Source organism: Aythya ferina (genome assembly GCF_964211825.1).
Source record: "Aythya ferina genome assembly, chromosome: 3".
NCBI lineage: Eukaryota > Metazoa > Chordata > Aves > Anseriformes > Anatidae > Aythya > Aythya ferina.
The window spans coordinates 93,906,541-93,932,080 of record NC_140298.1 but is presented as its reverse complement, the minus strand read 5'-3'; the positions used below and the strand labels follow the sequence as shown (position 1 = coordinate 93,932,080).

Below are 25,540 nucleotides of genomic sequence, written 5' to 3'. Positions count from 1 at the left end.
TATCTCAAACAAGGAAAATCTATGACAGCACAGATAAACTAATAGTAGTATTAGCAAATAAAGCTAGTAGTATTAGCAAATAAATAAATAAAACAGAGAAAAAAAAAGACAGAGGGAGAGATCTGGTTTTCTACACAGTGTATCTAAAGGGTCTTCTTTCGTTCATAGCTAAAAGCTAGCCTGGAAAGCACTCAAGAATGTACTGTAAGGAACAATAATGTACTGGCCAGAGCTGCAGATGACCTAATAGGCTTGCAATTATGTCCTTACAAAGAACAAGTGCAAAAAGCTACAGCTGATTTTTCAAAAAAATAGTAAATTAATAAAGCTATAGGATTTAACTATAAGCACTTCATATAACGTATGAACTTCAATGCAGCAAAAGGGTAAAATTTCTCCCATTAGCATAGCTTTTAGCTTTTGTCTGAGATACTTTCGTACTTTTGTTAAACTTTTCTATGTTCAGAGAATGCCCATCTATGCATGTTATGACGCACTTGCAGGAAAAAAAAAAAAAAAAAAAAAAGAAAAAAGAACACATAACTGCCAGATTACAACGTTACAGAAAGACTACAGCATCAATTTATTTCTCCTTTGTGATTCACACAGTTACAAATTTTACTGCTTATGGGAAGATATATAGCACTGAATTGAAAACCGGTTAATAAAACTATGAAAAAGTCCTAGAATCTTGTTTCTAAAGCAATGCTGTTGGCATCTGCCTGGATGCTTAAGAAATAAAATCAATCTATTTTTTAAAAGAGAGAATGGAAACTGACAGTTCCCTACCAATATCCAGTCCATTCTGGCTTCACTAACACTTACACAATATCATTTTATTTTTCAAAACATCAGAGTTAGCTGGATTAAAGACAGTTCTGCTACGCTTATCCATATTGCAACTCTACTTCTAGCAGTCACTATGACTGTGATGCACGCTCTCTCTCCCCATGTAACTCTGGGCTCATGCAGTTTGTATACCTGTTTTTGAATGGGAATGGGAATGGGAATGGGAATGGGAATGCTCTTCAGAAACTGAAGCACTGTCAATAATCAACTGAATAAAAAGGTTATTCTGATGAGATCATAACTACCCTGCTCAGTTTCCATCTGTTCCCATTTTAAAACCTATATTTTCATGATTGTCTGAAAAAGTAGTATTTTATAGCACTAACAATTTCAATTCAGAATGTGCTCTGTATTTTTAGTTAAACTCTGAAGACGATAATTTAACTTTTTTTAAGTTCTAGTTTAACTTTGAAGGTAATTGTTATCAAAATCTGTTTAAGACAAAAGCACAAGGAAAAATTTTGCAGCAGGAAAAATGAGGATCTTTACTCGTGGAACTATTGAAAAATTCATGTTCTCTCTGCTTTCCTAGACCATTAGGTCTACCATTCCCAGGTCTCAATATATGAAGTCTGATACTTTAAAATAGAAAAACTTTCAATTTTTAGAATTGCATTTTTTTTGTTGTTGTTGTTTTCAGTGGCTATTTTTTTCCTCCCAAATTAACTATACTTCCAAAAGGAATCACTACCGCTAAGTCAACCATCTGCTGTTCCTAAGAAAAGGCCAAGATGTAACTAAGCAACAAAATAGGAGAAATATGAACTTTTTATAATGTGTACCATGGAGCTTTCTCTTTGTAACTTTGTAAATTCATTGCCCTTAAAACATACACACTTCCAAGTACCCATCTCACTGTTTCCACCTCTAGTTGACATAGAAATGAAATACATGACAAGTACTAAAAATTAACAAAAATAGAACCTTAGGTGTTTTTATTAAGCCACTGAAGTTGGCAGGTAGTGCCTATTGAGACAAAACAGGTGCTGGAATTGAAAAGCAAGGCCGGATTTGGAAAGGACTTGGGTTTAGTTAAAATATCATAATCAATCTTTCCACAGGCCAGAACAATTACTAAAAAAGAGCTAAGTTTAAAGGTCCAATATAGCCATTTGTTGTCCTTCCCTGAAGTCTCTCTGGTTTGTCAAGCATGTATTAAAATGGCTCAGGATAATGTAACATCCCTTCTAAATCTCAACCAAAACCACAGACTATTAATCCAAGCCCATCCATAATGCAATGTTTCTTTCATAATGATTTTGTCTTCTCAATTCATAAATGATTTTGTCTGCTTTTGTCTGTTCAACCATTTATATTTTTTAATTTTGGGGGTACATTTTTCTGTATTTTTTTCCTGATAGCAGTTGGGACCGCTCCATAATTGTGTTTTCTGATTTCAAGACATGATGCTTACCTTTCCTTCTACTTCACCAGGCAGATTTCAAAATAACACTACAAACTAAAGACTCAACCATAAAATTTAGTCCTCACGATAAGAATGAAATGCTACAATTAATTAATAATCTGTAGTTATGGGCTACTTTTCTTTTCCTGCTTTTGGTACCCAAGTATCCAGCAGAGAAATTATACTCTTTTTAGAAGTAAATTATTCATAATGTCTTTTATCTTTTTCTTGATTTATTTTTTTTAATGACTACCTTCTAATTAATACTAATTAATATCAAAGGCCACATTCTGAGAAAAGAAACATGACTGGTTGAGTCTCCCAGCTTTTAGCCTGCCTTCTCTCAACACACCAGAGCACATACACACTACTGCTTTGAGTAGTAGAATCATAGAATCATAGAATATCCTGAGTTGGAAGGGACCTTTAAGGATCATCAAGACCAACTCTTGACACCGCACAGGTCTACCCAAAAGTTCAGACCATGTGACTAAGTGCACAGTCCAATCTCTTCTTAAATTCAGACAGGCTCGGTGCAGTGACCACTTCCCTGGGGAGCCTGTTCCAGTGTGCAACCACCCTCTCTGTGAAGAACCCCCTCCTGATGTCAAGCCTAAATTTCCCCTGCCTCAGCTTAACCCCGTTCACGTGGGTCCTGTCACTGGTGTTAATGGAGAAAAGGTCTCCTGCCTCTCGACACCCCCTTACGAGGAAGTTGTAGACTGCGATGAGGTCTCCCCTCAGCCTCCTCTTCTCCAGGCTGAACAGGCCCAGTGACCTCAGCCGTTCTTCGTACGTCTTCCCCTCCAGGCCTTTCACCATCTTTGTAGCCCTCCTCTGGACACTCTCCAACAGTTTCATGTCTTTTTTATACTGTGGTGCCCAGAACTGCACACAGTACTCGAGGTGAGGCCGCACCAGCGCAGAGTAGAGCGCGACAATCACCTCCCTTGACCTACTAGCGATGCCGTGCTTGATGCACCCCAGGACACGGTTGGCCCTCCTGGCTGCCAGGGCACACTGCTGGCTCATATTCAACTTGCTGTCTACCACGACCCCCAGATCCCTCTCTTCTAGGCTGCTCTCCAGCGTCTCATCACCCAGTCTGTACATGCAGCCAGGGTTTCCCCGTCCCAGGTGCAGGACCCGGCACTTGCTCTTATTGAACTTCATGCGGTTGGTGATCACCCAGCTCTCCAACCTATCCAGATCCCTCTGCAAGGCCAGTAGCAGTACTACTGTTTTTGAGTACTACTGCAGAGACTGCCAGCTGTTAACAGAATCTTGCTCAACAAAGCAGGTCAGCTGTCACTATATGAGAGGCTTCCAATTAGATTCAAAGATCTAATGTATTTTTTCATGGAACCTTAGAAAATCTTTATTTATTAATTTTTATATGATTTGATTGCAATAAGAATGCTAATCATGAAGACCAGACCAGCCACTGCAAAACCTGGCATTTTTGTTTTAACTACATGTGTTATTCATCTATTTTCTTCCATTCTTTACTATCCATACTAATGGAATGACAGCTTATAAAGTAAAAATAGGGCAAGAGAAAAATATCAATATTTTTTGTTAGGTGTGTTTTAACACATAATGTGTAGAACTGCAAATGGTATTTTTACGTTGTATGCATACATCTGCATATTTTGATTGACTACTTCTGTAGGAGGCACACTAAAAGAAATTAAATGAACAAACCTTAAACATGAGAAGCAATCTCTAAAACAAAATCAACAGGATTTTAGCTGCCCTAAAAACTGCTTTCTCATGCAAAAAATCTAAGCAGTAAAGTTTGAAGGTCAGAAGGTGTTAACTGTTGCAAACTGATACAAAGACCAACAGGAACTGACATCCTGTTCTCTGTTTTATAACAGTGCTTACCTCACACCATCATATTTATATTTTAGCTTGAAACAACAATACTGCAATTCATAGAATTGTATTCATAGATTTGTTACATTCAGAGTTTCATAGAATGGAGACAAAAGCATCTAAATTTCAGAATCTGGTATTAGTGGTACATGTATTTTCTCCTGCTAGTTTTGCATTTGCAATATATGACTAAGTTTTTAGTACTCACAGGCTTACCATCTGGACCAGGCTGACCAGGATAACCATGATTCCCAGGCTGCCCAGGATCACCCTACAGAGAAGTAGTATGTTGACACAAACAAGACATGAAAAAGCATTTTAAAATTAGCAGAGAGAAACCTTAACACTAACACATCCCATAAAACAGTGGCTGCAAGTCCAGATACCTGCTATTGAGGAGTAATTCCTACAGCAAAAGGGAACTGATCTTGTAAGCCCTCCCTGGGAAAATTCTTCCTAACTTCTGGTTCACAACTTGTAGAAGAAAGCCCACACTCACTATTACAGTGTAGGTTTGACCCGTAACCTCATATGACTTCAAGCTTTTCAAAATTGCCAGCAACAGGCAAAGAAAAAAAGAAAAAAGTTTTCATCTAATCTCTATTAAAACCTTGTTATTCCGGCATTTCTACTGGGAGGAAAACTCTCCCCTGTACCACAAAGATTTGGCTGAGCCTAGTTCTTAAAGCAAAAGCATGGAAAGGCATGAGCCAAGATTAAAACCTGGTAAATAACAAACTCTTCTCCACACAATTACTGCTGTCTATAAATATATATATATATTTAGATTTCTTCTTATAAGGCCTTTGCAATTATTTTGATAACCTCTGCCATGACCATAGTAAGGGAAAAGAAAACAGTTTCTCAGGGACCAAGTTGACTGTAGAAGAGCAAAAGCATATCTCCCTACTCAGTATATCCTCTTAGTATATTTCAGTTCTCTATTTATTTTACTAACAGACTTGATCTTGACTTAATTTGGAACCAGAAAAATATGCTAAGACTTCAGCCATAAAAATATTTTATTTCTGCAGAAGCTTTAAGCATGCACTTTAAGCATTTCTTCAGTCTGATCCACCAACAGACCAGGTCAGCTACCACTGCAGAACTGTTATAAACAGGGAATAAATAGGAAAATTTCCTATAAATAGGAAATTGGTTTTCAGTGTGATTGTGAAAAAACATCTTTTCACAAATAAACCACAGAAATGTAATGCTCAACTAAATGGGAAAGGACATAGAACAATGTCTATTTAGAAAAACCACAAACAGTAACAGTTATCATTTTATAAATTAATAGTAGGTTCTTTGCAGTTATTATTGTCCAAATTAAAGAGTCCATGTTTGAGATCTAAGAGAAAATAAATCGCTTTCAAATATACTTTCTAAACTATGCAATGTTATGCCCTTAGCTTAAAAAATTTAAAATGTTATTTGTATTTTATTTTTTTAATTAATTTTATTGTACTCTGTTAAAATCACAAACACATAAATTAAGTTTAAATTTATAAGATTTCAAAGTCCAATATTCAAAAGTTGATATGTACTGTAACTGAGATATCCTATAGATTTTAAACTGGCTGTCTTTTCACTCTTTCTGCAGTCTTTTGGGTTAGGCACCATCATGTTAACTGTATTATCCTAAAACAAATATCATACTGCAATGCAATTGGAAGATTGCATGTCACCTTAGTTCTGACATATCATACTCTTTCATGCTTTACAGGATGTACAGGATGATAAGTACTTCCTTCTATCTCTTTTTTCTTTAATATGCTAAAGAAGAAGGAAAGGGTAAAAAAACACAAAAAATCTATTACATTAAAAAATAATCATCTCCATCACATGGTTTCCAATTCCCTGATCAGAAACCTTTGTCATTATAGGAAAATGCCCTTTAACTGGAGGTAGCTGCAACAGACTATTGTCCCTTATGTGATGAGAGTATTTTCTTTCAATCATTTGCTTAATGAAAGATATGCATTTCAGGGACTTCTTGTCTAACCTTTAAGCAAAGCTAGGAACTGGGAACAGCACTATTTAGCACAGTAACTGGGGAAGGTACTACAGCAAAATACTAGTGATCTGAGTCTGACACATTAGGCATCTGAAACGCAAGTCTATTTTGCATTTTAATCCTTCACCAATACTGATGAGAGGTCATAAAAATCAGAACAATTAAGGTAGAACTCTCCTTACTCTCCCAGTAAGCATTTAGTCTATTCTTAAAGAAAGACGAAAATTCTCCATTAAAGACTATCCTATTAGCAAACTATTTCATTCTCAAACAATTGACAGTGCAAGATCATGCAAGTGATCAAGTGCAAGATTTCTTGCCAATGCTGAAGATTGGCAAGAAAATACAACTTGCAAGCATTTTATTCAAAAGTAAAAGACATATTTGTGTTATCAGGAGCTAGGGCACCCAAACCTGGCCCTGCAGATCCTAATCAATATATTCATCCAGTGGAAACCAGAACTAGCAGAACTAGTCCCCTACTTTTTTAACCTGATTGACCATGGATAGTCAACATAAAACGTCAAGAAATAAAATAAAGTAGGGTATACTCAAGAAGAAAGAATGGAAACTTACTTTGGGGCCTGGAGGTCCTTGTTTCCCTGGAGGGCATATGCAGGGGGCAGGCGTGGAGCCTACATCACTAGGGCCATTCATGCACTACCAAGAGTGAAACCAACCATCAAAACACATGCCAAAAGCGTTGAACAAACATATCATAACATTATAGGAGGCTGGTTTTCCTTAGGTTGCATAGGTCCTAACTTTCACTCCTTTGTTCACCTGGAACTTCTGCTCACCTGAACACTACCTTACAACCACTTTGCATGCATGAATTCACCATTTAACAGAGAAGAAAAATAAATAAAAAAGTAAGTACTCATACAGAGTTGGTACCTGAAATTCTATTTGCTCCTCCACAAATCTTTTGTCAAATAGCTTGGTAATTTTCAATCTGGCAACATGCAAATCTGTTCTCCTCAACTAACCAATAACCATCCTTTGAACTGTGAACAATTATTAAATGTAACTATTTAATAAAAGTTTTTAAAAAATAATTAATAAATAATATGTAGAGCATAGTGACCACATCTTACTGCGTGTTATCGTGTAACAAGCCTGAAAAGAGTATAAAGCCCATGTCTCCCACCTCGTGGGCATATGCCCCAGCCATTATGGTACTTGAGGAGAGGTGAGGTCTGTCTGCTGCCACTGATTCCAACCAGTAACCCCACAGGTATCTATCATCTAGTTTGGAGAGTTCAGTGAACTCCTTCAAACCACGCTCCCTATACAAACAGCAGTAAACACTAAACCTGGACAGATCATTTGAGGTATCTACTTCCCACCACTGAGTTCACATGAAACCCCAGTGTTTTACTAAGGCAGGCAAAGGGAGAGTTACTAGATCAAATTCATTTGACCAGGGCTAGGCACCCAAAATTTAGGTGCATCTGTACTCAATTTATAAGATTAGATTCAGGTTAGATTCAGTGAATTCTCTTTGACCTAGTTCTTAGAGATGTGGAAAGGCATAAATATGGGAATCCAAGCTATGAAAGAACAGATTTTGTATTTATTATCTAACACATGTTCTAGAACATCTTTTTTCAGATTTTCTACAGTAATGCAGACTTTTTTAAATGGTCTCTGAATAGAATTCTCTCTTAGGGTCAAATGATTGTTTAAAATGCAAATTCATATTTCCTTCATAATGGTACCAAGCAGGAATGGTGTAACCAGGGTGGCTAGCGGACCTATCATACTAAGCCTTCAAACCAGCTCCCTTTCAGGGAGCTCCCATTCGCATCATCCAGGAACCTGACTGTTCACTTTGCAACGGCATCCAGCCCTGAAAATAAGAGCAATTCAATTGAACTGGGAAAAAAAAAAATCAGGCCATTTATTCTAATAAATGTGGGCTTCTACACAAAACTGATTTTGAATTTGCCATTGAGAGCTCAATTAATGGAAATCCAGCATTTTTAAGCTTAGCAAACCTCTGTCCATTTTTCAAAACAAACAGTATATTCCCTAGTATAGTAAGTTATATAAAGTCATATACTACCTTAAACTTAGTTTGAGCAGTTTAGGATTGAGCCTACCTCTCCATTCTGAAACAAGAAGAAACACAGTTTAAGAATAAAGCAATATTTGCAATAAACAAAATCAATTCATCTGTAAACATTACCAAAAACAATCATAAATATGAGGCTGTAAATACCAAGCAACTACAGTTCAATATTTCAGACTTTCTCAGGTGTGTGTACAGCTGCTATCAACATATATGAATTTTAGTATCATTTACGGGTCTTTCAAAAGGAGCTGCCAGTAGCAGTTTTTCAAAGGCAATGACAAAGCTTAAAGTAAAACTGGACCATGTAAATATTTATACACTGAATGTTTAGATTTGGCTCAAAACAGGAGCAAATTCTCATTTAAAAAAAAAAAAAAAAAGTAATCCTCTACTTATTCATTGATGTACAAGAATGTACCAAAACATTTCTAAAATCTCTGATTTCTGCCTGAATCCAGCATCTGGTAAAATATATAGCAGCACAGAGGCAAGGCTGGCTTTCTGTTACTTGCTTTCCTGTGTGACTGCATAGTATGTGCAGTATCATAGAACAAACCATCGCCAAATATTTCAGCACATCAAACATGTAACTGACTTAATAATTTAGTAGCCAGCATTACCTGCACTACATGCAGGACTTTTATGATGCACACTGTCACCACAGACTTTACACACAATCAGTGGAGAGAGGTGGCTTCCTCTGTATTCAATTTTCATCTCAGGCAAAGTCTAGAGAAAGTTGTCTTTCCCCAGTGATCATAGTGGGAGCTTAAAATTACGATGCAGCCAGTCGTCTCAGGAAATTTAGGCTGTAATTAGTACATACAGCCCCTGCTTAGTTCAGGAGCTCTGACACAACCACACTCTGATGGAGTACAACCACAAACCACATATGCCTCCAACTTTCATTACCTCCTTGGAGATCATCCAACATTTTTATTTCCTGAAGGAGTCCAGAATTTCACGAGTGAAGCCCAAATTTAATTTACAACAACAGTAAGTGAAACTAAACTGGCAAAATGTGATCTCTCAGACTGCTTGCCGAGTTGTAGAGGATGCAAAATATGATAGAGTTTTTAGCGTTTGCTTTCTTTAGCCACATTTTTTTTTTTTTCATTTATTCATTTTTCATATCCTACCTACTCATTGCAAAGAGCAAGAAGATATGTGTTACAGGTAAATAGCTAAATATCAAGTTTACAACAGATTTAAAGCTAACTTTACAATAGTGTTCCTGAACCCATTAGTCACCTACACATACAGTCAGATTTCAGAACAGCTAATAATCCAGACACCTACTTGTTGATTAAATTAAAGGTGTGAGTTTTAAATAAGACTCATATTGAGTGCTGATTATAATAGAAATACTGGCCCTAACTAAATAGCAGCCAAACAGACTAGCTGTAGGTCTACGCAAGTTTGGCAAAAAATGAAATATCTGGATGTTGAAGATTCATGGGCGCTGTTGTCAAATTGGCAAGATGGTCCTAAGTCCTAATATACCAAATTAAAACATGCCGAATATGTTTTTGCAGACTAACACACTGGTGTCTGATTATCTTAGACACCAAACAAAGGATGAAATTCTGAAGGAAACTAAATATAAACCTATCTCTTTTGAGATGTGAGTTGAATGCTTTTGAAAATCTAACCCCAACTGTGTATCATGAATGATTTCCAAGTTTGTTTACATATGTTTTACATTTCATTGTATAATTATGTAAGAGGGCTAAGAATGTAAGAGGGCTATGTAAGAGGGCTAAGAAAGGATCAAAGCCCCATAAGCTTTGTAATTGTGTACGAGAATCCTAAAACCCTGAACTGCATTTTATTTTCATCTTATCCATAACATACTTTGTAAAATCTTGACTTCATTTTAGTCAATGGGATTTTTAAATCAGACTTCAGCATAGATACTTCTGATATGAAAAGGTGATTTAAAAATATAGTTTTTTTGGGTAAATATAGAAATTTCAGATATTAAATGACCTGGCAAGTATCAAGTATAGAAGTATAGCAGATAAGTTAAAAAAAATATTTAAAGTATTTTTTGCACTGCTGTAACCTATCTGTTTTATTTATTTATAATGTTTAAAATCTTTAATTTCTAACAGATGATTCTGAGATTCTTCTATACTGCTGTCAAATTTGCACCATCAAATATCTAAACTTAAAAAAAAAAAAAAAGCTTTTAAGATATGTTCATGCAAAACTAAGTTTGAAGGCAGACAAACTCTGGGTCATCTGATATTGCAAAAGCAACAAGCATTCATTTGCACCAGCTGAATCTATGTAATATTATTCATTTTAGGAACTCACTATTAAGTCAGCAGTAAACAGTGATTTGTAAGAATGCCAAGTAGTCTGCAAAAGTTTATCTATCATACTCACAAATCCCGGGATCTCACAGACTGTTTCTCGATTATTTTGCTCTGGGTCACAGTAGATTCGCAGCTTTTGTATATCAAACTATAATTCAAAACATAAAAGACTTTTTTAGAAAAAGTGTTAATAGTTTGACATTAGTTTAAACTAGACCCTTCTTAAATTATATCATCCACAGTTTTTTAAAAAAGAACAAAATATTAAAAAGCAATAGAAACAGGAAAGTCTGTATGTCTACTATAGTTAAAAATCAATTAAAGCTGTAGAAACATCAGGCTTCTCACAATGATTCATACATGCAACCAATTCAAAATTCTGTCGCATAATTATTTAAAGAAAAATAATCAATCCAAGGTTTTGTTTTCTAAAGTAATAGAAATCACCACCCTTAATCCTTGGCAATAAATCCAAACATGCACAGCACGAATTACACCCGCTGCCAACACCATTTGGAAACAGTTACAACTGCATAAGCAAAGCGTACATTTTCCTTTTTACCTTAACAGTGCTGCTGGTTCAATCTTTCTACACTGTCTTGTCTCTACTAGATGTAAGATTACTAAAGTTTGGCAAGGCATCAGAAAGCATCCATGACACTTGAAATAATTTGTTTTAGTTTAGATTTGTAATGCAAAACTGTAAAAAGCAGCTGATAGAAACATTGGCACCAGGAAAGCAAAAGTTTGCACCATTCTGCTCTGTTACTATACTACAAAAGAATGAAATTTCTGAAGTTAGTTTTTCTCTCGTGAACCTACCATGACTACAGAGAGAAAAATGCCCTGTTACACTTACAAGAAATCACAGATCATGAGTTTTACTAGCAGGGAGAACACAGCACAGAATAGTGAATCTGGCATACATAGTAATATATATTTTCAAATTTAATATGTCTTAGCTACAACTTTCAACACTTAAGTATGTACACAGGTTTATCATCACTGTACTGGAAAGCATGTAAGCCAGTAAGACCTTAATTAAATTGAGAAGCCTTGCAAAACATCACTAGAAAACTTCTGAATCAGAGAAAAGAAAGAGAATGAAAATTCACCAAAGAGCTTCTGAAGGATCTTCTATCATACTTTGTCTTTCAAAAACATTTCAAAGGATTCAAAGGAAAAAGGATTCAAAGGAAAAAAGATTCAAAGGAAAAAATATTTCAAAATACATTTTCAGTGAAAGTTGGCACACAGACTCATTAAAATGTTTATAATCATAGTTTAAATAGAAATATTCTGGCAAAGGTTGACTGCTAATGCTTTACAGAATGTGTTGCAGTCTGTGAAACTGAACAAACAGTAAATACCTTTTTTAGATTTTAGAAATCAGCTGGAAATGAGGAAGATTTTCCACTTTTCTTCTAGTCCACTGTCAGGAGAGGATCTTATACAGTTCTACCCTCCTAAAATGCTTTCATTTCTATTTTAGACAACATGTTTGGCTAATAACATTCTTTAATTGAGAAACTGTATTACTGGAAATCTATAGAAGTCCTATTTCTGCAGCAACTTAAGAAAAAAAAAAAAAAAAGGCACTAAAATCCTAGAACACACAAAACTATGAAAACTGGATAATCCCTCGCTGAAAGGGAAAGTGTATGAGATGATTGGTTACACTTCCAAAATCTCTTTCCTTGACGTAAGTGCCTGAAGTCTTACCAGAAATCTGTGAGAAGCATTCATTATTTTTCACAAAGAAGTATTTTAGTATACAAATTACATTTCCACCAGAAATGCTGAGTCACGCACACAGTATGTCACCCAAGTTTCTGTGTACATTTTTAGAATATGGTAATAATAGAAATGAAGCCTGGCTACAAATGCACACAATTGAGAGTAATGATTAACAACATCTGAAGAGAGTTAATGAAGATGATGCAAAACACATTAATATATTTTAATAGGAGTAGTAAGGATCATGAAATTAAACAGTAGAGTACAAAAAAGCACAGCTTTCAAAATGACTAAAAAAAACCACCTGCTCAGGTAGTTCAGTATTTCTTAATATTGCTTCTTTATTCTCAGTCTAATTTGTACTGCTATTACCACATTGTTATAAATATAAGGAAACAATCTATTTAGCAAACATCTGGAACACTGTCAGTGTTGTAGTCCTCACCACTGCTCTATACATCCTTTACCTACAGAGCCTGACGTTGTTACCAGCTTTTTGGTGTCTCCGTACAGCTGTAGACAAGAGGAGTACACCTTCCTCAGAACAGAGGAGTTTCAGGGCTTCTTTCCATCACAGCAAAATCAAACAGTGCTAGTTTGTGCACCAAATATCTGCAGTACAACATATCTAGAGTTGACATGCTTCATACTTTCTCGACAGCTAGCGATGAGAAGGAAATTTCCTCAAAATTGTGTTCTCTCTCTATTGTGCCAACAGAACCCATATACTGGAAATTACATGCAACTGTCAAGCACAGAGGATATCCCCTGCTCTGAGATGTTGTTCCCCAGATTTGAGCAACTGCACTGCAACAAATCAGTGCTTTGGCAAAAACAAACACCTGTTGAAGTCAGTGAGACCAAGTAAGTCCTCATCACACAGGATACACCAGTTGTGCTGGGTCCTTCTGACAGTTCATGTTCCCTCTTAACTACTAAAATTTAATATATTACATTTTAACCTAGAGTATATTAGAGGAGTAGGTTCAGGAAAAGAGAAAGCACCAATGAAATGTTAACCTATAGCAGAACTTCTAAATTAGCCTGATATTTAAATTACTGTGTTTTTAACATAAGCATACCTGTACAGTTTCCTCCTTTCCAGAATACTTTCCTATTTGGGTTAGTCCACTGATGTAAATACCTAAAACAGGATGTAATGGCTTCGTTTCAATTTCTTGGTCATCTATATACAAAGTTACAAACTCTTCTGTTACTAAGAGACGAACTTGATGCCAGCCTTCATCAAACAATGTCTAAGAAAAGTGAAAAAAAAAAAGAAAAGGAAATGTTTAAAACAAAGTGTCTTTAATTTACATTACAGTAAAACTTATTTTCAACACTGAAACTACCTGTCAATGGTTGAGATGATCAATGTTCCAGGTTTTGTCACAAACACAAAAATTATAACTGTACAGGCAAAACAATAGTAGTCAAGTAATAATATAATTGCAAAAATGGTATTTGCTAATGAGTAAGTTTATACTTCAGAATTACTTTTTAACCCACATAGATTTTTTCAGTCTGCCCCAGAACATGCTGAAACATATTTCTTATAAATATGAAATCAGAGACCTTTTTTCAGCAGCATAACAGGTATAACATCTCAAACATTTCAGATCTTAAATCACGGTAAAAACAAATCGGTACTTAAAAACATATACACACTTAAACAGTATCTCTGTTTCTGTTGTATTTTCATTTGTAGATTGGGATTTTACTTATAATGGCTCTCATTACAAACTAAAATAAACAACAAATCACAAAAAGGGTTGTTAATAATGCAGTGTATTTATTTATGTTTATTTATGTTTATAGATGTGCAGATCTAAAAAAAACATATAAAATTATTGTCCTCCATAATAGCAAATATAAGCATAGAGAAACACAGAAGAAATAAAAAAGTTGTCTTTGTGGTTCATGGATACCTGGGACTGCAGGAATAAAATTGATTTTTCATTGTAGATCCCCAAAACACTTAAAATATTTCAGATTGACTTAAAAATAAAATTTCCAGCAATTTCCAGTAAAACAAATTTAACACTTTGCTCCTTTAAAATGCATATATTTTACCTACAAATAATTATAAAAAGGCAAGGGAAATTTAGAAAGAAAAAAGCTAAATTCTCCATTTAATAAAAGAATAAAATACTCCTCACCAATAAAAGCCTGGTAGTTAAGACCTTCTCTTGGAAAGTAGACCTTTCTTCTCCAAGTACTTATACATCAAATTCCTTTAGCCTCAGCCTCATTTGGAGGAAGGTTTCAAATTCAGGCCAACACTTCCCAGAAAATTAGAACCACCTTGGCCACTAAGTGTTCCATCCTTTCCCATTTTTTTTGCTTAAGTGTCACTATCTTTCAAATTAATAAACACTCCCCGAGACAGGTATGGGAATCTCCAGGCTGTGTATTCCAATACTGGTACAAACACACATACAGAGACATTCAATGTCTTTCACAGGAACTTAGATCATCTTTCTTACAGAGTTGAGTACTTCGCTGGAAATTGAAAAAGACTGAAAAGGCAATCTTCAGGTTACACTAGGAGACAGTTTTCACAAAGAGAGGAATCCATTTAGTAAGAAAAACAAGCAGCTGAAAGGAATTTTTACTCAACAGAGAACTAGACAAATCTAGGCTGAACTTATTTCTTCTGGAGAAGAAAATAGCTACTTTCATTATGCATTTTCAAGGGAATTTAGATACTTAACAAAAACTCTCTCTAAAAACTGACTATTCTTGTTCCAATTTTCTAGCCTCTACATCAAACACAGAAAATACTTTTCAGTGTATGTTAGGCAAAGTGCTGTGCGCAAAACTTTCTCTGTTATTTCCACAATTACCTGCTGGAAACTGCTGAGTAGAAAGCACCTGTAAAGCATTTTCACTGATGACCACTGTGGACTCTCAGGAAACATGGATGAAGTACTCACCATCTATTTTTAAACATCTAAGCAGCCAAGAATAAGATCATGCATTGTTAAAAAACACAAAGGGCAAAGGAAAGATGTGTATTTAAATGAGTATTCCAACATGATGCCTACCTATTTCTTACCTTTACACGAGGTGCAGCAAAAGTAATAACCTGTGTGCCATTTATTAAACTCGTTGTAGTGAATGATAATGTTTTCTCCTCTCCATTGATAGTGACTGCTATCTGTGGTCTCTTATCCAGGCTTAGAATTCTCCACAAATCCCATGTCTTTTTCACTTTAAATCTTTGAGTGGAAACAAACACATAGGATGGAGGCAGACCTTCTGGAAACACATTCCTAAATAAGGGGGAAGTCGGAAAAAAAAGGACAATGTTTGAACATTTAATATAAATCTTAGAACAAGTCTCTCTTACTTTAAACAATCAATCAAACAAAATCTTTTTAACTTTAGACCTATAAATATATATACCTTGTCAATTCTGACAGATCAACACGGGAGGTTACTTCATAAGCTTTGGCATTAGTAGTTGGTATTTGAATTCTCTTTTTAACCTTTTTCTTCACACCTAGTCCTAGAAGAATGTCAAATCCTTTTTCATCTCGAGCTGCCACTGGAATTCTTGTTGGACAAACAGATTCTGCAAAGTAATAAATGAACATATAGATAAAAATAGGATTTAAAAATTTCAAAAGGTACTCTCTCACTTACCTAATGTTTTTTGTAGCTGCCTTTCAAGAAATAAAAAAGAATTGAGAACCGCCGGTTAAGTACAACAAGAGAGAAGTGATATGCAGTATCCTCTGAGACATCAAGTGTGAATACTGAGATGCCATATTTTGCTGCAACTACATACTTCTATTTTGATTTGTGACTAATTGTAGTAAAAGGTATTACAATATTTGACTAAAAATAATACTAGATTTAATTTCTAAAAATACATGGTTTCAGGATGTTACAAAATTATAAATGTTAATTTCTATGGTACACTAACAGTTTAGATTAATTCAGCATCCCTCTTTATTAACAACTATTTTTTTCACTTTTCAATCAAAATTTCCCCAATCTATTTTGTTACACTCGAATCTGCTTGAAGCTATTCTCACTAGAGAAATATTGTGTGGAAACAAAATTCTGTGGAAACAAAAGTTGGCTGGATGTCATCTTTGTTTAATTCTTTTTACAAAAAAAATAATCTTAGGCAGTGGACTAAAATGTTTTAAAAAAACCTGCAAGATAGCAAAGTGAAATGTAATGCTAAGGCCAATATTTTTACTAAATTAAATCAATTAAAAGAAAGTAAATATTTCATTATATTAAAATTATGCTAAATTATTTAAGTTTTCATCATTTTCCATTGTTTCTTCAGAAAAGCATCCATTCATAGAAAGAAAAAAACTTAGAAATGCATTCCAAAAAATGGGTGGAGAGTTGTCTCAGCTCCTTCTGGACCAGCCATGGGCTGAAAAAGTCATGTTTCAGTGCCAGGGAATTATCATTTCAAAGGTTCGCTGGCTTCACTTTATAATATGAGCAACAGTGCATGTCTTCTCCTTTTAGCCAGTTTAAGGGCAGTCAGAAGCTACCCTGTTCACGGGAAAGGACAATTCACATTAAGGGGAAATGGCACAAGTACTTGGGGCAGCAGCAAGAAGCTGCATAAGTTTCCCTTGGTTTTCTTTTCCTCCTCAAAGCAAAATGTCACCTGACTCCCTAATTAAAAATATATTACAAGTTAATTGTTTGGTTCTAGGAGAAGAATTGAAAGAACTTGCTTGCCTACATTAAGGAAACTAAAATGTCTACCTTCTGAGTGCTACAAGGAAAAAATATACACAACTTTCCTTCTTACTCATCTCAAAACACAAGCCTCCTCTTCTCCAGGCTAAACAGACCCAACTCCCTCAAACTTTCCTCATGTGAGACGTTGCACTCCCTTAATCATCTTAGTAGCACTTTGCTGGACTCACTCCAGGAGCTCCACATTTCTCTCGTACCGGGGAGCCCAGAACTGGACGCAGTACTCCCAGTGAAGCCTCACCTGAGTAGACAGGGAGGATCACCTCCCTCAACCTGCTGGCAGTGCTCTTTCTAATGCAGCACAGGATACCATTGGCCTTCCTGGCTACAAGGGTACATTGCTGGCTCATGGTCAACTTGTTATCCACCCTGACTTCCAGGTCCTTCTCCACAGAGCTACTTTCCAGCAGGTCAGGCCCAGCCTTTAGTGATGTGTGGGGTTATTCCTCCCCAGGTACAGGACCTGGCACTTGCTTTTGTTGAATTTCAAGATGTTCCTCTTTGCCTATCTCTTCAGCCTATCTGAATGGCAGCCCTTCTGAATGGCAGCAGAGCACTCTGGGGTGTCAGCCACTCCTTCCAGTTTTGTATCACCAGCAAACTTGGTGAGGAGGCACTCTATCCCTTCATCCAAGTCACTGATGAATTAGTTAAACAATACTGGACCTACTGACCCAGAGGGGACACCAATAGCTACAGATCTCCAACTAGACTCTGTGCCACTACACACCACCCTCTCAGTCCTGCCATTCATCCAGTTCTCAATCCACCTCACTTTCCACTCATCCAGCCCACACTTCCAGAGCTTGCCTGTGAGATCACAGGAAACATGATCATGGAAAGACAGGATTAAAAGCCTTGGTGAAGTCCAGGCAAACAACATCCCACTGCTTTCCCTTCATTTATCCAGTCAGTCATTCCACCATAGCAATTGAGTTGGTTAAGCATGACTTGCCTTTGGTGAATCTATGTTGACTACTCCTGATCACCTTCTTGTCTTCCACATGTTTAGAGATGGCCTCCAGGATGAGCTATTCTATCATGTCTCCAGGGACTGAGGTAAGACTGACTGGCAAGTACTTCCCTGTGTCCTCCCTCTTGCCGTTTTCGAAGACTGTAGTTGCATTTACTTTCTTCCAGCCCTCTGGTACCTCTCCTGATTAGCCATGACATTTCAAAGATGATCAAGAGTGGCCTAGCAATGATACCACCAGCTCCCTCAGCACTCAAGGATGCATCCCATCAGGACCCCTGGATTTGTGAATGTCAAGTTTGCCTAAATGATCTCTAATCTGATTCTCCTCAACCAAGGGAAAGTCCTCCTCTGTCCAGACCTTCTCCCTGGTCTCCTGGGTTAGGTATTCTGGAGGGCTGGCCTCCACAGTAAAGAAGGCATTCAGCACCTCTAGCTTCTCTGCATCCTCTGTTGACAGGGTCCCTTCTCCATTCAGTAGAGGGGCCACATTTTCCTGTTTTTTTTGTTGATGTATTTGAAGAAGTCCTTCTTGTTGTCCTTGACATCCCTAGCCAGATTTAATTCCAAATTGGCCTTGGCCTTCCTTGTTGCATTTCTGCACGTTCTGACAGATATTCCCATATTCATCCCAAGTGGCTTGTCCCTGCTTCCACCTCCTGTACACCTCCTGTTTATGTTTCCGTTTTGTCAGGAGTTCCTTGTTCATCTTTCTGGAAGATGTATTCAGCAGCTGTTTTCACACTGCCTACTCTAAAACAAACACTGAAGTTCCCAAAAGATGCACAACAGCCTTCCATCTGCAAGGCTCATATCAGCACTACTTGCTAGTAAGCCACAAAGCTTCATCCTTCTTTTTCCAAAAAGTAAACACTGCCCCTATGGTCTTATATCTACGTTCATTAAATAACAAACCTAAAAACTCCGAAGAGTAAAGGCTAGCATTTTTTTCAACATTACAATACAGATGATTAAGTCAGAATTTAACTTTGAGGAAGTTTCATGTGGTTGATCACAGTCAAATAATTGCTGCTTTACCCTTATGGAGTAAGGGGTAAACTTCCTCTCCCAGAATCAAAACGGATCTTAACAACATGAATAAAATAATCTACCACTCAGATATAAAATCTCCGGTTTGCTAGTCTTTGAGTTCACCTGTTAAAAATACTGCAGTTAGAAACAAAGCTGCCAGCTGGCACTGATCACTATTCTTATGAGGCATCTCTGAATGTGAGGGAAGAGTATGACGTAAGGGCATAGAAAGAAAGGGGCACTTGAAATAAAACAGTAAAACACTTAAAACAAGTTAAAGTATTTTGCATGTAAGAGTTGAGTCAAATGTCTTGCTTGAATTTTAAAGGATACTAGTAAACATAAAATAATACAATAATTTAGGTTGGAAAAGATCTTTAAGATCATCAAGTCAAACCATCCACCTAACTTGCAAGCCCACCACTAAACCATGTCCCTAAACTTAGTTCTGAAAGCAGGAAATACATCTTGATAAAATGTCACTTTATCTGAAGTCTATTAAAGGAAAATATTGTGTTTATTTTGGGAAATTTGTCCCTGTATGAAGTTTTATTAAAGAATTTAGCTGCGCTTAGCTGATTAAACTTTTTGACAGACTTTACCTTACTTTACATCAGCCACATGGAATTATTATGATTTTCATGTTATCAAGAAATAAACACTATTAACCTCAACATAAATATTGCCATATTTCTTTCAGTGAAGTCAGTACTCAAAGAGAGAACAAATGAAAGCTATTTTTCACTTAATTAAGTACAGGAATATGGTACAACTGAAATACGACTTCCATCAATTATTAGTAATAAAATGTACAACACAGCATTGATGCATACTCGCTGTATAATACAGTCCTTCTGAATGATATAGTTTAGAAGACATTTGCAAGCTTTTTTTTTTAATATATTCAGGAAAGCCATTGTTTTACAAAGTTATCAGAAAACTCAATGCAATAACACTGCTAGCATTCTAAAACTGAAAAGTTATTTTACAGTGTTGGTCTTGGCTAATTCTTCTATAAAATCCTTTTTAAAAAGATCGTAACAGCTTGTTACAATTCCAAGCACTTTTGCCAAGTGTCTCTCTTCTGGGTTTTTCAACACATGCTAGAGGAAGAACTCCTGTTTGTAATAATAGGCTATCCTCTCAACTGTCAGGAAGAAATGCTGAATTGCAGATTAGCATCAGCTGAACCTAGGAAAAGGAATAAAGAAAGCTCTACGGTCTCAGCACTCTGAGAATTGCTCAACTATTTTAGGGTTTCCAAAGTCTATCAATGCAAAAATTTTGGTGCTTAGGGCAAAATCCCACAGAGTAAAATTAAGCACACACTGGGCTAACATACTGCATCTTTCTGAAGTATATCTCTTTGTTTAATGCAGAAAATAACATTTTGGGAGGGATTTCAGCAAACAATATCAAAATAAAGGAGGATCATAGTATAGTTTATCAAGTGCCTTACACTACACTAATCATGAATTCTGCTTGTGAACTAAAGGAAGATGGGTACAGAAGACCATTCTGCACACCTTCTAAAACATTTTATGATCACTCACCTTCACAGAGTTTCTGCTTTATAACTTCTTTAATTCTTGATATTGCAATATAATCTTCAACATAAAATACATAAGTTGATGAAGGCTTGTTAGCAATAGCTTTAAGTTCTTCCTCCTCAATCTCTGAACCAACACCAATTGCAAACAGAGTGATTTTATTTTTCCTTGCTTCTGCTGCTATATCTTTGACTTCATCTTGGGACTTCCCATCAGTGAGAACAACGGCTATTTTTGTTAAAAATCTTGAAGATTTCGCAAAAAGATGGTCATAGGCAAACTGAATAGCTCTTCCTGTTCTTGTATTTCCTCCCAGGTAGTGTATGGATTCCATTTCCCTGATGAGGTTTTCAGTGGATTCATGTGTTCCTAGGGGGATTTCAAGTACAGGGTAATCACTGTACTGGACAACTCCAACTTGGATAAACTTTGGTCCAATGTCAAAATTTCTTGTAATATTGACAAGCCATCTTTTGATTATTTCAAAGTTTTCTGGGCCAACACTGTAAGAGCCATCTAAGATGAAGACTAAATCAGCCGGAGCAGTTCTGCAACCTAAAAAGAACACATATCAAACAAATATTTTAGTGAACGCATCCACTCTTCTCTTCCACAGGATTTTTTTTTTCATTTCAATAGTGTTTGTATTAGAATCTATATCAATAAATACATTCCATTAAAAATAAAATAAAAGAACACAAAACCAATCAGCTGACTTTGTTAGAGAAAACAAGATTGTTTCTGTAAATCACACGGATCCAACTTCATATCTGAAAACCATACCATTTTCTGTTTTTTACATTATCACCAGAAACGACTATGAAATATTCTGGAATTCAGTTCCTTAGCTGCCAATTGTATTTCATGCAATCAGCAGAGAGGAATACATTTTTTTTTCTCCGTATCTCTTTGTCTGCAGAGATTGGTCAACATAAGAACTCGTTTTTGTTAGCAAAATGTTATGGTTTTGGCTGGGATAAAGTTAATTTTCTTCATAGAAGCTCACACGGTGCTGTGTTTTGGATTTTTGATGAAAATAGTGGTGATAAAACACCAATGCTTTTAGTTGTTGCAGAGCAGTGTTCACACAGAGCCAAGGACTTTCCATCTCCTAGTGCTGCCCTGCCAGCAAGGAGGCTGGAGGTGCACCAGGAGCTGGGAGGGGACACAGCCAGGACAGCTGGCCCGTGCTGGCCAAAGGGATGTCCCACACCATGTGGTGTCATGCTCAGCAATAACAGCTGGGGGAAAGAAGGAGGGGTGGACGTTTGGAGTGATGATGTTTGTCTTCCCAAGGAACTATGACATGTGATAGACCCTGCTCTCCTGGAAGTGGCTCAACACCTGCATGCCGATGGAAGTAGCAAATGAATTCCTTGGTTTGCTTTGCTTAGGTGCACAGCTTTTGCTTTACCTAGTGAACTGCCTTTGTCTCAACCCTTGAGTTCTCACACTTTTACTTTTCCAATTCTCTCCCCCATCCCACCTTGGGAGACTGAGCGAGCATCTGTATGGGGCTGAGCTGCCTGCTGGGGCTAAGCCACAACACAAGTCAAACACACTGAAGAGGAAGGCTATAGCCTGCATGCTGCAGAATTCGGTAGTAATATCCACTCCTTCTACAAATATGTTCTAATGCACATCTGAAACTATTACTTGCCACTTACAAAATTAGTTATTATAAAGTCCCGAGTCTCAACTGAACATTGCTAATATTGTATTCTGATTTTATTAGAATAAAAATGATCAGTGAAGAAATCAAGCTCCAGAATACAAATCACCTATTCATTTAGCAAATACAATGCACTCTTCTTAGAAATGTCATCATAACTGCATGATGATGTGGCATGGATTCAGCACCTCTAGCTGTAGCCACTCATAAACAGAGCTTTTAGATCAAATTGCCAACTACAGGCCACAGACAAGTGTTTCTGTGTGTCAGTATTTTACATGCACATCCTCAGATGGAGGGAATAACTGTCTGGAGGGGAGAGCTACCTCCCATCCACTGTGAAAGGATCTGAGATAATGGATACACAAGGTGCCAAAGAGGTGGCCCAAAGCAGGAGAAATTAATCTGATCCCATGGTATGTGGAGTCATGGGAGTTGCTGTGTATAATTGTGCCTTCTGTTTCATGAAAGGCTGGAGCTCCACACTATGAAGAAGAGTTTTGCCTTGTCCTGACTTATGTCTACAGAAACTTCTCATCAAGTCAAGACTTCACCTTTCTTGAAAGCAAGTGGCCACAGCCAGATGCTTTTGCAGCATAAGTGATGGCAAAGAGAAAAGACACTGGGAGAAGGTTCAAGTGGTGAGCACAGCGTCACTTTTCAGAGTACAAGAGAGAAGATAAATAGCCAGGTCCAGGGACACGAATCACTGTGTAGTTTAGGCTGGAAGGGACTTTGGATAGCACTGGACTCAGTGCTTTGCTGAAATCTCCACCATATATTATTTTGTATTTTGTGCATGTGGATCTGAACATGCATATTAGAAATATAAGGCATGCTTTGAAATTGCCTTTACCTGAAATACAAAAATTAAGACTTACTTGCTCTTGTTTCTCCATCTTCAGCTGAGATGTAAACATGAAGTATCAGAATTAACAGTGTCTGAAAAAGTTTTATGATCTGTGCCATGTGTATTGTATTTTCAAAATCTTGAGATTAAACTGGAAAGGGAAGAAATAAAGAGAAATACAGTGCCATTATATTACAAACCTAAATAAATCCAAATTTATTTGTTTTAAAACCTGTGCATGAGGAACAGCTTTGAATCAAATCTGCAGACTCAGTCATGAAGCCAGCCTGCAATGGACCTCAGACCCAAAAAGCATCAGGCACGCAAGCCCAAAATGGAGTTCCGTGGAAGCTCAGTTTTCACAGAAGGCAGATACATATATATATTGTATGTATATTCCTCCTTCAAGATACATACATGAGGAGGTTATGTTATCAATAACAGCTACACTTGCCCACCTGCTATCGCCCTCTGATGACATTATCCATTATGTCCCATAAACCCCAGGGTTATATAAATTATATGCATCTTCAATTTTATATTGTTTTAATTCTGTTTATATCATCTCCTTTGGTATCATGGTCTGTAAACAACACCTCCAAAAGGACATAATTCAAAAAAGCAAACCTGCAATTTTAGTCTCATGTTGCTGTCATAAGTATTATTTAACATATTTACCTAAATTAAGTCACATTTTTAACTTATTATTTATTGTATAAAAAAATCATAATGGGAAAAGATACATTTCTGGAATACTGTGTTAGTGATATATTATCTCAGAGAAAGAAAAAAAAAAGAACTTTCATATCATCTTCTCATCCTTCAGTGCAAAATGATTTTTTTCTAAATACATTCCCTTTCCTTTTCACATCTTTTTCTTCTAGTCATAAGCATTTACTTATGCCTACATCAAACTGACCTACGCTTTCACCTAAGCAGTCAAATATATGTGAAAATATTTATTACATAACAAAATTAAACATCTTTATATTGGAGGGAGGATGAAAGTTGCTCGCATTTGCACTTTTTGTATAGCCCATCTTTAATTTTGAACTCTTCAGGGTAGGCAAGGTGTGTTCTGAAACTTCTGTATGCTGGAAAATACTGTTCTCTAAATATGCACCAAAACAAGATTCAGCATACCTAATGCAAGTGCCTCTTAGGAGAAGAAATAAGTAAATGGAAGTAAGTAATCATCTGGATTTTTGGTCAGCTTCTTTGCTTTTCCCACTGCTTATAAAGCATTCATTCCATTAAGATAAAAAAATATCGACAATCTCAGGGAATGTACAAAAATCAGTTTCCAGGAGATGCAACCGATACCTAGTATAACCCCCCCAAAAAATAATAATGCAAAAAACATGATTATACTATTAAATATCACATTCAGATCATGGATAATTGCAATGTAACACCATACTTTGTTTTCCATATTACCTTACAATAGAACGAGTGAGAAACCAGATGTACTTTGGGATCTATGGGATAGGATATACGATGCGCTGTTCCAATGATGCTATACAAATACTGGGATGTCAACTTCATTTAAATAGATTAAGTAGCAAGTTCTTGTCCCAAATATTGGAAAAAGGATCTGTTTAAACTATGAATTGCATGTATAAATACTAAGATTTTCTCATGTATTACATGCCTCCTATAGTATAAGTGGACAATTTATATTTTTCAGACTTGATGATTCGTAAATTTCATAATTTTAAAATCACTTTCAGCCTTTTCAGCAGCACACATTTACCGAAGGGTAAAATGCACCAAATTGAGCAATACCAAAAAAGAACATATGAAATGAAATCTATGTGGGAATTTGACTAGCAGGTCACCAAGAAGCACAACTGCACTCTTTATCAGAAAAATATTAGCCTATAACTGAAATTTAAAAAATCAACAAAAAACAGACTACTTTACTGTGCATTGATACGTATCAAAACAACACAGTGTTGGCCCCAAAGAACTACAGAATCCCACAAATTCCTCCCACTGATACCCCAACAGAAAAATGTCTAAAAAAAATACTATGGAACAGCTTTGAAAAAGAAGAATGAGTATCACAACAACAGTATCCCAACAGCACAATAGCAAATCTCTGTTATTTATCATCTTTGTGGTTGTTTAAATGGTTACTTACATAAAATACACAAAATTTATGCAAAAGGAAGATGATACTACAGCAATAAAAAAGAAGGAACTTCAATGTATCAGTCTTGACCAAAAACAGTACAATGATTGCTAATATTTCACCTCTTTGAAAATAAAACAGCACACTCAATCTACAAAATGATTTTAACAAGACACTCCCCGTAATACATGACTTGTATGTGCTCCCTGCCGCAAGTGAAGGCATTTCGGATCACATAGGAATGCCAGGATGCTGCTTGTTTCCACAAACCCCTGAAGAAGCCATTAATGCCTTCCTTAAACTGCAAC

At 36.4% G+C, this 25,540-nt stretch overlaps 1 protein-coding gene across 1 annotated transcript in view; it reads right to left on the bottom strand.

Annotated features, from left to right (window-relative positions):
* COL21A1 (collagen type XXI alpha 1 chain) overlaps window positions 1-25,540 on the bottom strand; it is a 192,865-nt gene that overhangs the window by 62,216 nt on the left and 105,109 nt on the right. Inside the window, exons 5-13 of the mRNA XM_084514572.1 lie at window positions 23,130-23,249; window positions 20,580-21,131; window positions 15,693-15,861; window positions 15,343-15,559; window positions 13,367-13,540; window positions 10,618-10,695; window positions 8,255-8,263; window positions 6,726-6,809; window positions 4,341-4,403 (exon numbers count right to left, since the gene is read on the bottom strand). Coding sequence (XP_084370698.1) covers window positions 4,341-4,403; window positions 6,726-6,809; window positions 8,255-8,263; window positions 10,618-10,695; window positions 13,367-13,540; window positions 15,343-15,559; window positions 15,693-15,861; window positions 20,580-21,131; window positions 23,130-23,217 — 1,434 coding nt within the window. The 5' untranslated portion in view covers window positions 23,218-23,249. The remainder of the gene's footprint in view (window positions 1-4,340; window positions 4,404-6,725; window positions 6,810-8,254; window positions 8,264-10,617; window positions 10,696-13,366; window positions 13,541-15,342; window positions 15,560-15,692; window positions 15,862-20,579; window positions 21,132-23,129; window positions 23,250-25,540) is intronic.